Source organism: Ranitomeya variabilis, chromosome 4 (genome assembly GCF_051348905.1).
Source record: "Ranitomeya variabilis isolate aRanVar5 chromosome 4, aRanVar5.hap1, whole genome shotgun sequence".
In the NCBI taxonomy this organism is placed as follows: Eukaryota; Metazoa; Chordata; class Amphibia; order Anura; family Dendrobatidae; genus Ranitomeya; species Ranitomeya variabilis.
The window spans coordinates 440,474,467-440,488,676 of record NC_135235.1 but is presented as its reverse complement, the minus strand read 5'-3'; the positions used below and the strand labels follow the sequence as shown (position 1 = coordinate 440,488,676).

At 46.4% G+C, this 14,210-nt stretch overlaps 1 protein-coding gene across 1 annotated transcript; it reads right to left on the bottom strand.

The window, feature by feature from the left end:
* Nucleotides 1–6,993: 6,993 nt before the first annotated feature.
* On the bottom strand, nucleotides 6,994–8,094 carry LOC143768992 (heat shock protein 30C-like). The gene has a single exon (XM_077257600.1). The coding sequence runs from the start codon at nucleotides 7,880–7,882 to the stop codon at nucleotides 7,253–7,255; it is 630 nt and encodes a 209-aa protein (XP_077113715.1). The 5' UTR covers nucleotides 7,883–8,094; the 3' UTR covers nucleotides 6,994–7,252.
* Nucleotides 8,095–14,210: the final 6,116 nt, after the last annotated feature.

Below are 14,210 nucleotides of genomic sequence, written 5' to 3'. Positions count from 1 at the left end.
GCTTAAACTTAGGAGAAGAGACCCTCATAGGGACAAAACGAGAAGACAACCACACCAAATCCCCAACACAAAGCCGAGGACCAACACGACGGTGGCGGTTGGCAAAAAGCTGAGTCTTCTCCTGGGACAACCTCAAATTGTCCACCACCTGCCCCCAGATCTGATGCAATCTCTCCACCACAGCATCCACTCCAGGACAATCCGAAGATTCCATCTGACCAGAGGAAAATCGAGGATGAAACCCCGAATTACAGAAAAACGGGGACACCAGAGTGGCAGAGCTGGCCCGATTATTGAGAGCGAACTCCGCCAATGGCAAAAAAGCAACCCAATCATCCTGGTCAGCAGACACAAAACACCTCAGATATGTCTCCAGGGTCTGATTAATCCGCTCGGTCTGGCCATTCGTCTGAGGATGGAAAGCGGACGAAAAAGATAAATCTATGCCCATCCTAGCACAGAATGCCCGCCAAAATCTAGACACGAATTGAGTCCCTCTGTCAGAAACGATATTCTCAGGAATACCATGCAAACGAACAACATTTTGAAAAAACAGAGGAACCAACTCGGAAGAAGAAGGCAACTTGGGCAGAGGAACCAAATGGACCATCTTAGAGAAACGGTCACACACCACCCAGATGACAGACATCTTCTGAGAAACAGGCAGATCTGAAATAAAATCCATCGAGATGTGCGTCCAAGGCCTCTTAGGAATAGGCAAGGGCAACAATAATCCACTAGCCCGAGAACAACAAGGCTTGGCCCGAGCACAAACGTCACAAGACTGCACAAAGCCTCGCACATCTCGTGACAGGGAAGGCCACCAGAAGGACCTTGCCACCAAATCCCTGGTACCAAAAATGCCAGGATGACCTGCCAACGCAGAAGAATGAACCTCAGAGATTACTCTACTGGTCCAATCATCAGGAACAAACAGTTTATCAGGTGGGCAACGATCAGGTCTATCCGCCTGAAACTCCTGCAAGGCCCGCCGCAGGTCTGGAGAAACGGCTGACAATACCACTCCATCCTTAAGGATACCTGTGGGCTCAGAGTTACCAGGCGAGTCAGGCTCAAAACTCCTAGAAAGGGCATCCGCCTTAACATTCTTAGAACCCGGTAGGTATGACACCACAAAATTAAACCGAGAGAAAAATAACGACCAGCGCGCCTGTCTAGGATTCAGGCGCCTGGCGGTCTCAAGATAAATCAAATTTTTGTGGTCCGTCAATACCACCACCTGATGTCTGGCCCCCTCAAGCCAATGGCGCCACTCCTCAAAAGCCCACTTCATGGCCAAAAGCTCCCGATTCCCAACATCATAATTCCGCTCAGCGGGCGAAAATTTACGGGAAAAGAAGGCACAAGGCCTCATCACGGAGCAGTCAGAACTTTTCTGCGACAACACTGCCCCAGCTCCGATCTCAGAAGCGTCGACCTCAACCTGAAAAGGTAGAGCAACATCAGGCTGACGCAACACAGGGGCAGAGGAAAAACGGCGCTTAAGCTCCCGAAAGGCCTCCACAGCATCAGGGGACCAATCAGCAACATCAGCACCCTTCTTAGTCAAATCGGTCAATGGCTTAGCAATATCCGAAAAACCAGCAATAAATCGACGATAAAAGTTAGCAAAGCCCAAAAATTTCTGAAGACTCTTAAGAGAAGAGGGCTGCGTCCAATCACAAATAGCTTGAACCTTGACAGGATCCATTTCAATGGAAGAGGGGGAAAAAATATATCCCAAAAAGGAAATCCTCTGTACCCCAAAAACACACTTAGAACCCTTCACACACAAAGAATTAGACCGCAAAACCTGAAAAACCCTCCTGACTTGCTGGACATGAGAGTCCCAGTCATCCGAAAAAATCAGAATATCATCCAGATACACAATCATAAATTTATCCAAATAATCGCGAAAAATATCATGCATAAAGGACTGGAAAACTGACGGAGCTTTTGAAAGACCAAAAGGCATCACTAAATACTCAAAGTGGCCCTCGGGCGTATTAAATGCGGTTTTCCACTCATCCCCCTGCCTGATTCGCACCAAATTATACGCCCCACGAAGGTCAATCTTAGAGAACCACTTGGCCCCCTTTATGCGAGCAAACAAATCAGTCAGCAACGGCAATGGGTATTGATATTTAACAGTGATTTTATTCAAAAGCCGATAATCAATACATGGTCTCAAAGAGCCGTCTTTTTTTGACACAAAGAAAAAACCGGCTCCTAAGGGAGATGACGATGGACGAATATGTCCCTTTTCCAAGGACTCCTTTATATATTCTCGCATAGCAGCATGTTCAGGCACAGACAGATTAAATAAACGACCCTTTGGGTATTTACTACCCGGGATTAAATCTATGGCACAATCGCACTCTCGGTGCGGAGGTAACGAACCAAGCTTGGATTCTTCAAAGACGTCACGATAGTCAGACAGGAACTCAGGAATTTCAGAGGGAATAGATGATGAAATGGAAACCACAGGTACATCCCCATGAGCCCCCTTACATCCCCAGCTCAACACAGACATAGCTCTCCAGTCGAGGACTGGGTTGTGAGATTGCAGCCAAGGCAATCCTAGCACCAAATCATCATGTAGATTATACAGCACCAGAAAGCGAATAATCTCCTGGTGATCCGGATTAATACGCATAGTTACTTGTGTCCAGTATTGTGGTTTATTATTAGCCAATGGGGTGGAGTCAATCCCCTTCAGAGGAATAGGAGTCTCCAAAGGCTCTAAATCATACCCACAGCGTTTGGCAAAGGACCAATCCATAAGACTCAAAGCGGCGCCAGAGTCGACATAGGCGTCCGTGGTAATAGATGACAAAGAGCAAATCAGGGTCACAGATAGAATAAACTTAGACGGTGAGGTGCAAATGGAAACAGATTTACCAAGCTTTTTAGTGCGTTTTGAGCATGCTGATATAACATGAGTAGAATCACCACAATAGAAACACAACCCATTTTTCCGTCTAAAATTCTGCCGCTCGCTTCGGGACAGAATTCTATCACACTGCATACTCTCTGGCGACTTCTCAGTGGACACCGCCAGATGGTGCACTGGTTTGCGCTCCCGCAAACGCCTATCGATCTGAATAGCCATTGTCATGGACTCATTCAGACCCGCAGGCACAGGGAACCCCACCATAACATCCTTAATGGCATCAGAGAGACCCTCTCTGAAAGTCGCCGCCAGGGCGCACTCATTCCACTGAGTAAGCACAGACCATTTACGGAATCTTTGGCAGTAAATTTCCGCTTCATCTTGCCCCTGAGATAGGGACATCAAAGTTTTTTCTGCCTGAAGCTCCAAATGAGGTTCGTCATAAAGCAACCCCAAGGCCAGAAAAAACGCATCCACATTGAGCAACGCAGGATCCCCTGGTGTCAATGAAAAAGCCCAGTCTTGAGGGTCGCCCCGGAGCAAGGAAATCACAATCCTGACCTGCTGTGCAGGGTCTCCGGCAGAGCGAGATTTCAGGGACAAAAATAATTTGCAATTATTTCGAAAATTCTGAAACCCAGATCTATTCCCCGAGAAAAATTCCGGCAAAGGAATTCTCGGCTCAGATACAGGTGCATGATAAACAAAATCTTGCAAATTTTGTACCTTCGTGGCGAGATTATTCAAACCTGCAGTTACACTCTGAAGATCCATTACAAACAGGTGGACACAGAGCCATTCAAGGGTTAAGAGGAGGTAAGAAGCAGCTAGACAGCAATTAAGGGCTAGGCAGCAAAACTCTGAAGGGAAAAAAAAAAAAAAAATTTCCCTTAAACACTTCTCTATCTCCTGCTTCAGCCCAAACAATTAACACTTTGTGGGCCGGTCAAACTGTCATGATCTCAATGGCAAGAGAACAAAGCATCAGTATATATAGGAACTAGCTCTTGGAAGATGGGAACTGAGCTGACCATGAACTAAACCTAACACACAACTAGCAGTGGCCGGGTAGCATGCCTACGTTGATTCTAGATGCCCAGCACCAGCCGGAGGACTAAATAATGCTAGCAGAGGAAAATATTAGTCCTAGCTCACCTCTAGAGAAATACCCCGAAAGGAGACAGAGGCCCCCCACATGTATTGGCGGTGAATCAAGATGAAATAACAAAACGTAGTATGAAAATAGGTTAAGCAAATTTGAGGTCCACTTACTACATAGCAGAAGACAGAAAGAACACTTTCATGGTCAGCTGAAAACCCTATCAAAACACCATCCAGAAATTACTTTAAAACTCTGGCATTAACTCATAACACCAGAGTGGCAATTCCTGTTCACAAGAGCTTTCCAGACACAGTAACGAAACTACAGCTGTGAACTGGAACAAAAATGCAAAAACAAACATGGACAAGAGTCCAACTTATCTAGTAGTTGTCTAGGAGCAGGAACAAGCACAGAGAGGCTTCTGATAACATTGTTGACCGGCAAGCAACTAACAAAGCAGCAAGGTTATATAGCGACTCCCACATCTTGATGGGAACAGGTGAACAGAGAAGATGAAGACACCAGTTCAATTCCACCAGTAGCCACCGGGGGAGCCCAGAATCCAAATTCACAACAGATCCCCATTCCAGGTCTCAGTTGGCAAGAGGTTTTCTCCATAGAAACACAAACAGCCCCAAGGAAAAACCTATGGTTAGAATGGGTGAGATACAATGTAAGAGTCCAGAATATCTCTGTAGGATGTATTGCTTGTGCTGCTGCGAATACGCATCTATACACACATGCACTGCTTTTTCCTGATGACAACACCACTGCCTGTGTCATGAATTTGCTGAAAGGTTTGAAGCCCACTGATTGTCCAGATTGTGTCCCACTGATTCATAAGAAACCCAAACTAAAGGTCCCAGGAGAAGTAATCGTATTAGCTGACAATTACACCTGCTATAATTCCCAAGACACCACAGGTACACCAGTAGGGATCTTCAAGACAGGTTTCTGCAAAGGGAACAGTTCTTTAGATACTGATTTGCTAATTAAACATACACAATATATGTACACCAAAGATACCTGATGAACCTACCAGAAAGAGGAGAAGTTTTGATCAGCTCCACATGAGTTATGAAGAAGATCCACTAGTATATATTGATGCCATTGGAGTGCCAAGGGGGGTGCCTGACCAGTTTTGAAGCCCAGAACCAGATTTATGCCGGCATTGCTTCTATAGTACCACAGATGCAGATTAATAAAAATGTTGAATGGATCAAATATATATATTACAATGAACAAAGATTTGTTAATTATAGCTGTGATGCCTTTCAGGATATAGTTGAGGACTTGGGCCCTAACACTTGTATGACCCGTGCTGCAACCCGACCTAAGAGAATTACACTGAATCCTGTCCAGACAAGATCACATGCAGTGATATAAGAAGCTGACACAGGATTGTGGTTGGCGGATAGTGGGGACATTAACTTTTGGAAGTAGGCTGACAGTAATCCTTTTGGGAAGGAGCTGTAGACCAGCATGTCATGTCACCCCCACCACCAGAGAACCGACCACATCAGGTAGAGTAAGACAGATACAGGAGTATTATCCCTGGAGGCCCACTGACTAGCTAGCTACGCAAAAACAATTGGCTGACCCTGAGAACCAACCTTTCTCATTCTACAGACAAATAATGACCATATGATAGATGTATAAATCCACCTAGGCAGGCCTAGGTAGTTAGTGAGCACAAAAACAGGTGACGTGCTAGGACGCAAATTAAGATCTTCTACAGATGTGACAAAGGAGAGAATGTAGAGCTATACTTTGGACGGTTACAGCTGAAATGGGAAGACATGGAGTACAGTCCCATGAACCCACTTGATGTTAGAGTATTGGTAAATACATTCATTGACGGTATGACCAAAGACTTACGAGACGAAATATAGACAGCCAGACCTGAATGGCGAAATGTAGATCCGAAAGACCTGAAGGTTTCTAAAGAAGTTGAACAAATTAGGACAATAAGACGACGTGTCATGTATGCTGGAGCAGACACATCTTTCTTCTCCAGTTGGTTAGGTGGGATCAAGGGATTCCTTCAATAAGTTTGTTTAGTACTAATTGCCCTCCTTATAATTGAATCGATAATCCTCTGTTGTGTTATTCCCTTGTATAAAAAGGTTATTGCCAAAGCAACTCCGACTGGCACCTTCCTTAATCAAGAAGTAGACCCACCAGAGTACGATGGTACTGATCCAGGGGAGATCCCGAAGTATATTCCTCTCAAGAGAGTAGACAAAATCCCCCATTCTCAGATGATGCTAAGAGATTTAGTTTAGGGACAGTGGGAGAACTCCATGTGAGGTTAGTGAAGGGTTCAGCTGCCTGGAGGCCTCTCGCTAGGGGAGAGTTTCTGAGGTGTCTGGATGAAGAAATCCACCTCCCCTTTTCCCATCAAATGGACAGTCTCGAAGGATCTTTCTTTTAGGGAAAAACTTAGTGTTTAGGGGGGATTGTCAAGGTGAAAATATATATCTTTATACTCTTTTTGTACTTTTATACTTTTATACTGTGAAACAATAAGTTTTTCCTATCTGCTAGCTAATGCATATGTAATTGTATTTAAAAATGGTTGCCAGTGTTCAGTTTCGTTTCAGGTTAGTGACCGAAGAGTTAACTTTCATTTCTTTGGAAACGAAACTAAAGGAATGTGAAGAAAAGGAGGAATCCACCAGAAGACGTCAGAACAAATCAGAAAGACTGGATGCTAGCTTAAACCCCGCCTAATGCACGCCTTCCCCTAACACTCAATATAGTATTGTGTATTTTAGAATAAAGCCAGTTGGTGTGACCGCTGCAGACATGTGTGGATGCACGGGTCATTAACTAAGTTTGAACCAGCTACCTGTCTGATTTATTCTTATCCGGTACTAGATGCCCTGCACACATATTAATTTGGAATGACTGGTGAAGGAAGGGTAATTGTCGTATTACGACCCCGACATTTTCACCAATAAAACTGTACTTTTCATATTTAGGGTGAAAGTGTAATAGTTCCATATTAAGCAATAGATTTTTATATTAGCTGCTGTCAACAGCGAGGTGTAAATCTCTCAAGGAATAACATATTCCTTCTATTATACTGAATAATAAAACTAAAATAAAATATTAAAAACATTTTATTAGACAGAAAAAAAAGTTATTAATTGCAAAATAATTAATTATAATTTCCCACAAACATTATGTTACTATTTGCAGACTTCGGTAGAAAGACATATAAGACACTGAATAGGGTAACTGTCCATATGGAGTCAGGAAGACCCCAGTCCTTTCTCTCCCTCTGGGTTGCTGCTCCGGATCTCCGGGGGGCTCAGTGGTCCATCTCCCGGGCTCTGGGTGATAGGAATAGATCTTTCTTCAGCAGCCGGCAGCGCCAGTCTGGGAGCCAGAAAGTGGAGCCGGCCATCCTTGGCCAGGGAGCACACAACGTCCTCGGGGCTGACATCCTGCGGGAGCTCCGCTTCTCTCCTCCACTCTTTGTACTCCTGGAAATAGCCGCCATTCTCCGTCTCCTTCCTCTTGTCATACTTCCCGGATACAATGAGTCTCCTGCCTTCTGTTCTCACTGTCAGCTCCTCAGGAGAAAAGCCGCTGACGTCCAGGGTGAGCTCAAAGCTTTCCTTCCCCTCGTTGCCTGTGGTGGAAGTGTTCTTGTCAGTGGCTGCAGAGCTCCTGCTCAGATCGGCTGTCCGTCCCCTGCCCTGTGCCAGGAGCTGGTGAACCTGGTGGGCACGCTGCAGTCTCCTCTCCATGTCAGTCCACGTCATGTCATCACCCAGGAGGCCAAACAGGAGTCGTGCTGCCGGCCAGTTAGTGAGGGCCGGCTCCCTGCAGACACACAGAGGGCTGGATGAGGACCGCAGGACGCTCACAGGGAACATCTCTGCTGATTGTGCTGAAGTCTCTTGTCTCGGGTGAGCAATGTGTCAGCTGCTGCTTTCTTGCTGCTCAGTAATGCAGGCGATTCCAGCTCAGCGTCTTATATAGTCACTGCTGAGACTTCTGGTGCCTTCCTGACACTTCCATGTGCTCTCTGTATATGGGGTGTAAGGGAGGGCCCTGTGTACAAACACTGAATCATCCAGGAGGGGAGGGAAGAGGCGGTGCAGCAGCTTCCAGCATGGTCTGGAAAAGTGACATGACAGGAGGGCGGAGGGAGAAAAGTGACTGCTGGAGATTGCTGGATAGTTCTCGCTTGTGCTGTTATGTCACTTATACTAATACACATCAAATTTATCATGGAAAATATCCATATACAAATTCATCAGCTCTAAGGCTGCCGTGTATAAATCACTGTAAATGTAGGAACAATAACATTTTATATTCTCAAAAGGTGGCTACTATTCCTGTTCTCTATGAGGGTGTAATTAGACAGTCATATAAATTGGACGGAGATCGGTCAATACTGTCACGCTCAGGTGGGGAGAGCCGTGGCCAGTCCGAGCACTGCGGTCCGATTTATACGTCAGTCTGACTGCGCCCTAATACCTATACAATATATTGTGATTTATATAACTTTATCCAAGGTAAAATATATTTTCTCCTTTGCAGTACACTGTGTGTCACAATAAGGTACCCTGGGCCTAACAATAGAATTGATTCTGGGAGTCCACCATACAGCAACACAAAAATATTGCCTGTTCATTTTTAAACTTTTTGTACATTAATAATGTATGTGTTTTACCAAACAATCCAGTGTACAAAACAGAGGTAGGACAGGAGTACAGCTCCAGTATGGGTAAGTACTGCACTTTATGTGGATCCATATTAGTCCCGTTTACTATTTATTCTATGTGACTTTCTTTCAGGGAGTTAGCACTTTATTTAGTATTCATATAGCCCACAGAATGACTGCAGAATTGATACATATATATCACTCGAGTATATGAGTGCTTGGCTATGCTTGTTACTCAGCGAGCATTAGGCGGTGTTCGATTTAAAACACCCTGCATGTTTAACGCCTACTACACAGCCAATACGCCTTTGGGGATTGCCTATGAGTCACTGTAATGTTGAAGCCATCTTGGTAGTGGCATTACTGTGATTGGCTGGACATATTACATCATCAGGGGTATAAAAGGTCAGGTGCCACCAAGCTCGGCTCACTGACACAAATGCACAGCTCAGAGACAGTTCATAGTGGAGGTAGAGAGCAGTTATCCAGGCCTATGTGTGTACGTTTTAACTAATCTCAATCCTCTGGCGCTGATGCTGAACCATCATACTAACAGTCCTTCTAAGGGTTAATACTGGGCTTTGCTGTTTGTATCATATATTGTGCATTTAGCCTTTTGACAGTTGCAGAAGCAGGGAGAATTGAAGAATAAAGGCTCAAGGCAGGACTGAGTGCTTCACAGCCCGTTGCTAATTAAATATATAGGTGCTGCATGTGACCTTTGTGATCTTTTTTTCACTTCAAAAATTGATTATATTGTCATCAATAGAGTAATACATGCATTGACCTACATTTCTGTGATATAAAACAATCCTAAAAAGTATAGAAAGTTTTTCTGGGTTAAATTACTCACCCATACAGTGTTCTGTGGTGTGGGGTACATTTCTGTTACATCTAACACTACAAAATAAAGTTTTAAAATGTTTATGGGTTAAACTACTCACCTATAAAGTGTTCCTTGGTGTGAGGTACATTTCTGTGATATCTAACACTACAAAAAAGCTTTACAAATATTTCTGGACTAAATTATTCACCAATACAGTAGTCCGTGGACTGGGGTACATTTCTGTGATACATACCGTGTATACTCGAGTATAAGCCGAGTTTTTCAGCATTTGTTTTGAGCTGATAATGCCTCCCTCTGCTTATACTCGAGTGAGGGTCCAAAAGATGGAGGGAGAGTGGCGGAGCAGCGGGTCACCGGAGGCAGGAGCTGGCTGCTGCAGCTAACTCCTGTGCCCGTTGCTAGAGAGAAATTAATATTCACTGCGCTGGCAGTGAATATTCATTTCTCTGTAATAGCGTGCACAGTGTCAGCCTCAACTGCTGGCTGCCTGCAGCTGCCATGCGATCATGTGTGCCACCCTGTGCTGCGGCTGACTCTGTGCGCTACTTAATAACAATGAGTTCTCGCTGCCCTGTACATAGTTCCGGTGTGGAGTGCAGTGAGTATTCTGGCAGCTGTCCTCTGCTTGTAAGCAGCGTATGACGTCACTGCCATACGCTGCTTACAAGCATAAATCAGCTGTTGGCACTGTAAGAAGACACTGCGAGGGAGCGCAGGAACATAAGTATAATGGCTTATTTTTTTATGTTTTTTTGATGGGGCCATGCATACAAGAAAAGGGATGAGGAGTCATGCATACAAGGATAGAGATGAAGAGCCATGCATACAAGGATAGGGATGAGGTGCCATGCAGACCAGGATAGGAATGAGGAGCCATGCATACAAGGATAGGGATGAGGAGCCATGCATACAAAGATAAGGATGAGGAGCCATGCATACAAGGATAGGGATGATGAGCCAAGTAGCCCAGGATAGGGATGTGGAGCCATGCAGACCAGGATTGGGATGAGGAGCCATACATACAATGATAGGAATGAAGAGCCATGCATACAAAGGTAGGGATGAAGAGCCATGCATACAAGAATAGGGATGAGGACCCATGTAAACCAGGATAGGGATGAGGAGCCATGCATACAAGGATAGGAATGAAGAACCATGCATACTTATACTTGAGTCAATACGTTTTCCCAGTTTTTGTGTGGTAAAATTAGGTGCCTCAGCTTATACTCGGGTCGGCTTATACTTGAGTATATACGGTAACATTTCAAAAAAGCATTAAAATGCTTTTGTGTTTTCAATTAGTCATCCATACAGTGTAACGTGTTTAGTGGGCAACAATGACAGAACTACAAGAGAGTCCATAGGGAGTGACCGGAGGAATATTGAAGCCAGAGGAAGATGGCACAACAGCAGAGTTGGCAGAGCCTGCAGACTGTGGGGCCTAGGCTGGTCGGAAGAGACAAGGAGGCGAGCCTGGACTAACGCTAAAGAAATTCTATAGGGCTCACTAGCTGCAAGGTACCGACAGTTGGTATCCCGGGGGGTGGTCGTTACGTATGACCAGCAGCGAAGAAGGGGGTCCATTGAAGAGTTTGGGACCTGCCATCACATTTAGTTCAACCATCGAATAGAGACGGAAACCTTGCCTCGTACGCTGCAAGAGCTGACGGCTGGAACAAGGGTCACATTCCTCAAAATGGAGAGTCAACGTCACTGATATGCGGTGGGTCTGATCTCAGAAGTTAGGGAGCAGGATGAACCCTTCTTGAGGAATTAACGGGCGTGGGAGTGGCTCCTCAAGACGGCTCAAGATGGGGCTACTACCACCCCAGAGAGATCGTACTGGCCTTCGGGTTCCCCACCTCCTGTGCAGGAGCAGGCGATGGTGCAGGTGACAAAGGGGGCTGTTGCCCTTTTCTATATATCGGGGCTCCGGCACTACCAGATGCCAGGTTACTTACAGCAGGGGAGGACACAGACGATTTGGGGCCCCTGTGCAAGAAATGTGTTTGGGCCCCCCTCCTTTTATGGCTACCAATGTACAGATATATACATACTATATTTTTCGGATTATAGGACGCTCCGGATTATAAGACACACCCCAAATTTTGAGGAGAAAAACAGGAAAAAAAAATTTTCTTAAGAAAATGGTGGTGCTTCTTAGGGTATGTGTCCACGTTCAGGATTGCATCAGGATTTGGTCAGGATTTTATGCAAGTAAAATCCAGATCAAATCTGCACCTGAGGTCACTGGCAGGTCACCTGCGCTGTCCTTGCGTTCTTTCTGCACTGTAAGGGTATGTGTCCACGTTCAGGATTGCATCAGGATTTGGTCAAGTATTTTCCATCAGTATTTGTAAGCCAAAACCAGGAGTGGGTGATAAATGCAGAAGTGGAGCATATGTTTCTATTATACTTTCCCTCTAATTATTCCACTCCTGGTTTTGGCTACAAATACTGATGAAAAATCCTGACCAAATTCTGATGCAATCCTGAACGTGGACACATACCCTAAGGACATGCTGCGTTTTGAAAAAACGCGCCGCATGTCCGTTTCCGCGGGTGTGCCGTATGCGTTTTTTTCTGCATAGTGGAGACGGGATTTCATTAAATCCCCTCCACTATGCTGTAACATCTGGACGCTGCGTTTTTGACGCTGCGGCAAAAACGCAGTGTTTCCTGAACGTGGAAACATACCCTTATAATCCATGCGTCTTATTGCTTACTGGGGGTAGTAGCTGTGGTGAAACGGGGTCTCGGGGTCGCTGCTGGAGGAGGCAGGAGTGGGGTGACGCTGCAGGCCGCAGGCTGGGATGAGGGGGTGTTCCTATGTGGTTGCGCCACAGCAGATGTCCAGTGCTGCTGCAGGTGTCCGGTAGTGCTGCTGCAGGTGTCCGGTGGTGCTGCTGCAGGTGTCTCCGGTGCTGCAGGTGTCTGGCGCTGAGGGGGTGTCCGGTGGTGCTGCTGCGGGTGATCTCCATCTGTGCATGCGCCGCCCCCAGTGCCATTTTCCTGGAGTCCACCGCACAGGAAACCATGGAACTGCGGGGGGCTCTGGCCTTTCACAAAATGTCGGCAGAGCCCCCTGCAGCACCGGAGACACCCGCCGCAGCAACGGGCAGCATCACCAGACACCCTCGCAGCACCGGACACCCCTGTAGCACCGCCGGACACCCCCTCATCCCAGCCAGCGGCAAAGGTACCGGTAAGGTATATACACATTATAAGACGCACACCCATTTTCCCCCCAAAATTTGAGGGAAAAAAGTGCGTCTTATAATCCGAAAAATATGGCATATTGCATAGTCTCCTCTCATTATGTATATTGCCACCCATTATTACACAGTCCCCTCTCTTGTTATGTGTAACGCCGTCACTTATTACACAGTGCCCTCTCGTTCTGTACAGCATTGTTATTTATAGTGCCCTGGTCTTTATTTCATACTGCCCTGTTTTGTTAGTTATACACTGAAATGATAACTGATGGAGCATGATAAGGGTAAGTGCACACGTTGCGGATTCTGCTGCGGATTTTTCCGCAGTGGATTTGGAAAATCCGCAGTGCAAAACCACTGCGGTTTTCACTGCGGATTTTATCGCGGTTTCTTCTGCGGATTCCTTTGCGGGTTTTCAACTGAACTTTCCTATTGGTGCAGGTTGAAAACCGCTGCGGAATCCGCAGAAAGAAGTGACATGCTGCGGAAAATAATCTGCTGCATTTCTGCGCTGAATTTTCCGCAGCATGTGCACAGCGTTTTTTTTTTCCCCATAGGTTTACATGGTACTGTAAACTTTGGGAAAACTGCTGCGGATCCGCAGCGTCAAATCCGCTGCGGATCCGCAGCAAAATCCGCAGTGTGTGCACGTAGCCTCAAGCTTTTTTTCTGTTGGAGGAGGCTAAAGGTATGTGCAGATACAGTAGAATTCTATATACGGTATATATTATGTGAAGCAATACAAATGCTGCATCGGAGGAAGGATGGGGACAGGAGCCACTCTGAGCCTGGAGTTATTGCTGCAGTAATGGCAGGAGGTGTCTGGGGTCAGTGATTACAAGCAGTGAATTAGTGCCTGTGATGCAGCTCCCTGCTATCTGATCGGTGCAGGATCAGGTGTCTCAGCCACTCACTGCACCGACCAGGAAGCACCGAGCACACAGTCAGTCACTGCTGTCATCATGGACATGGTGCCTCCTGACACTGCTGCTCGGGGGATACTAACCAGCAGCAGTGAGAACTCCCGGCCATCCTTGTGCTCTGGGAGAAGAGGCCCTGAGATCTGGAACACAGAGGCTGCAGGAGACCTGTGGCAAGCAGAGGACCCAGAGGAGGAGCTGCGCAGACCAGGGCAGCGGGGGTGCTCTCAGCCACTCACTGAGAGGCTGAAGTTTGCAATCGAAACACTTTATTTAAAATGTATATGCTGCCTAGCCACGCCCCTGCATGTGGAACTGGGAAGCGATGCTGTGATTGTCCTGCTGCATAGAGCCAGCAGCAGCATCAAGAGGAGAGGAAGGGGGCCCCTTATGGCGTCTCCTGCAGCGTGCAGGGCCCTCTCTGACAGCAAATGACTCCGGTACCGGCCCCCTTCCTCTCCACTTAGTGGAGATGCTGCCGCGGGCTCTATGACAGAACAAGACACTTCAACAGCTGATTGGGCCCCTTCTCCTTCGGGGCCCCTGTGCAGC

Excerpts from the sequence above, each read along its gene's own strand:
- LOC143768992 (XM_077257600.1), bottom strand. The coding sequence starts at position 7,882 with ATGTTCCCTGTGAGCGTCCTGCGGTCCTCATCCAGCCCTCTGTGTGTC.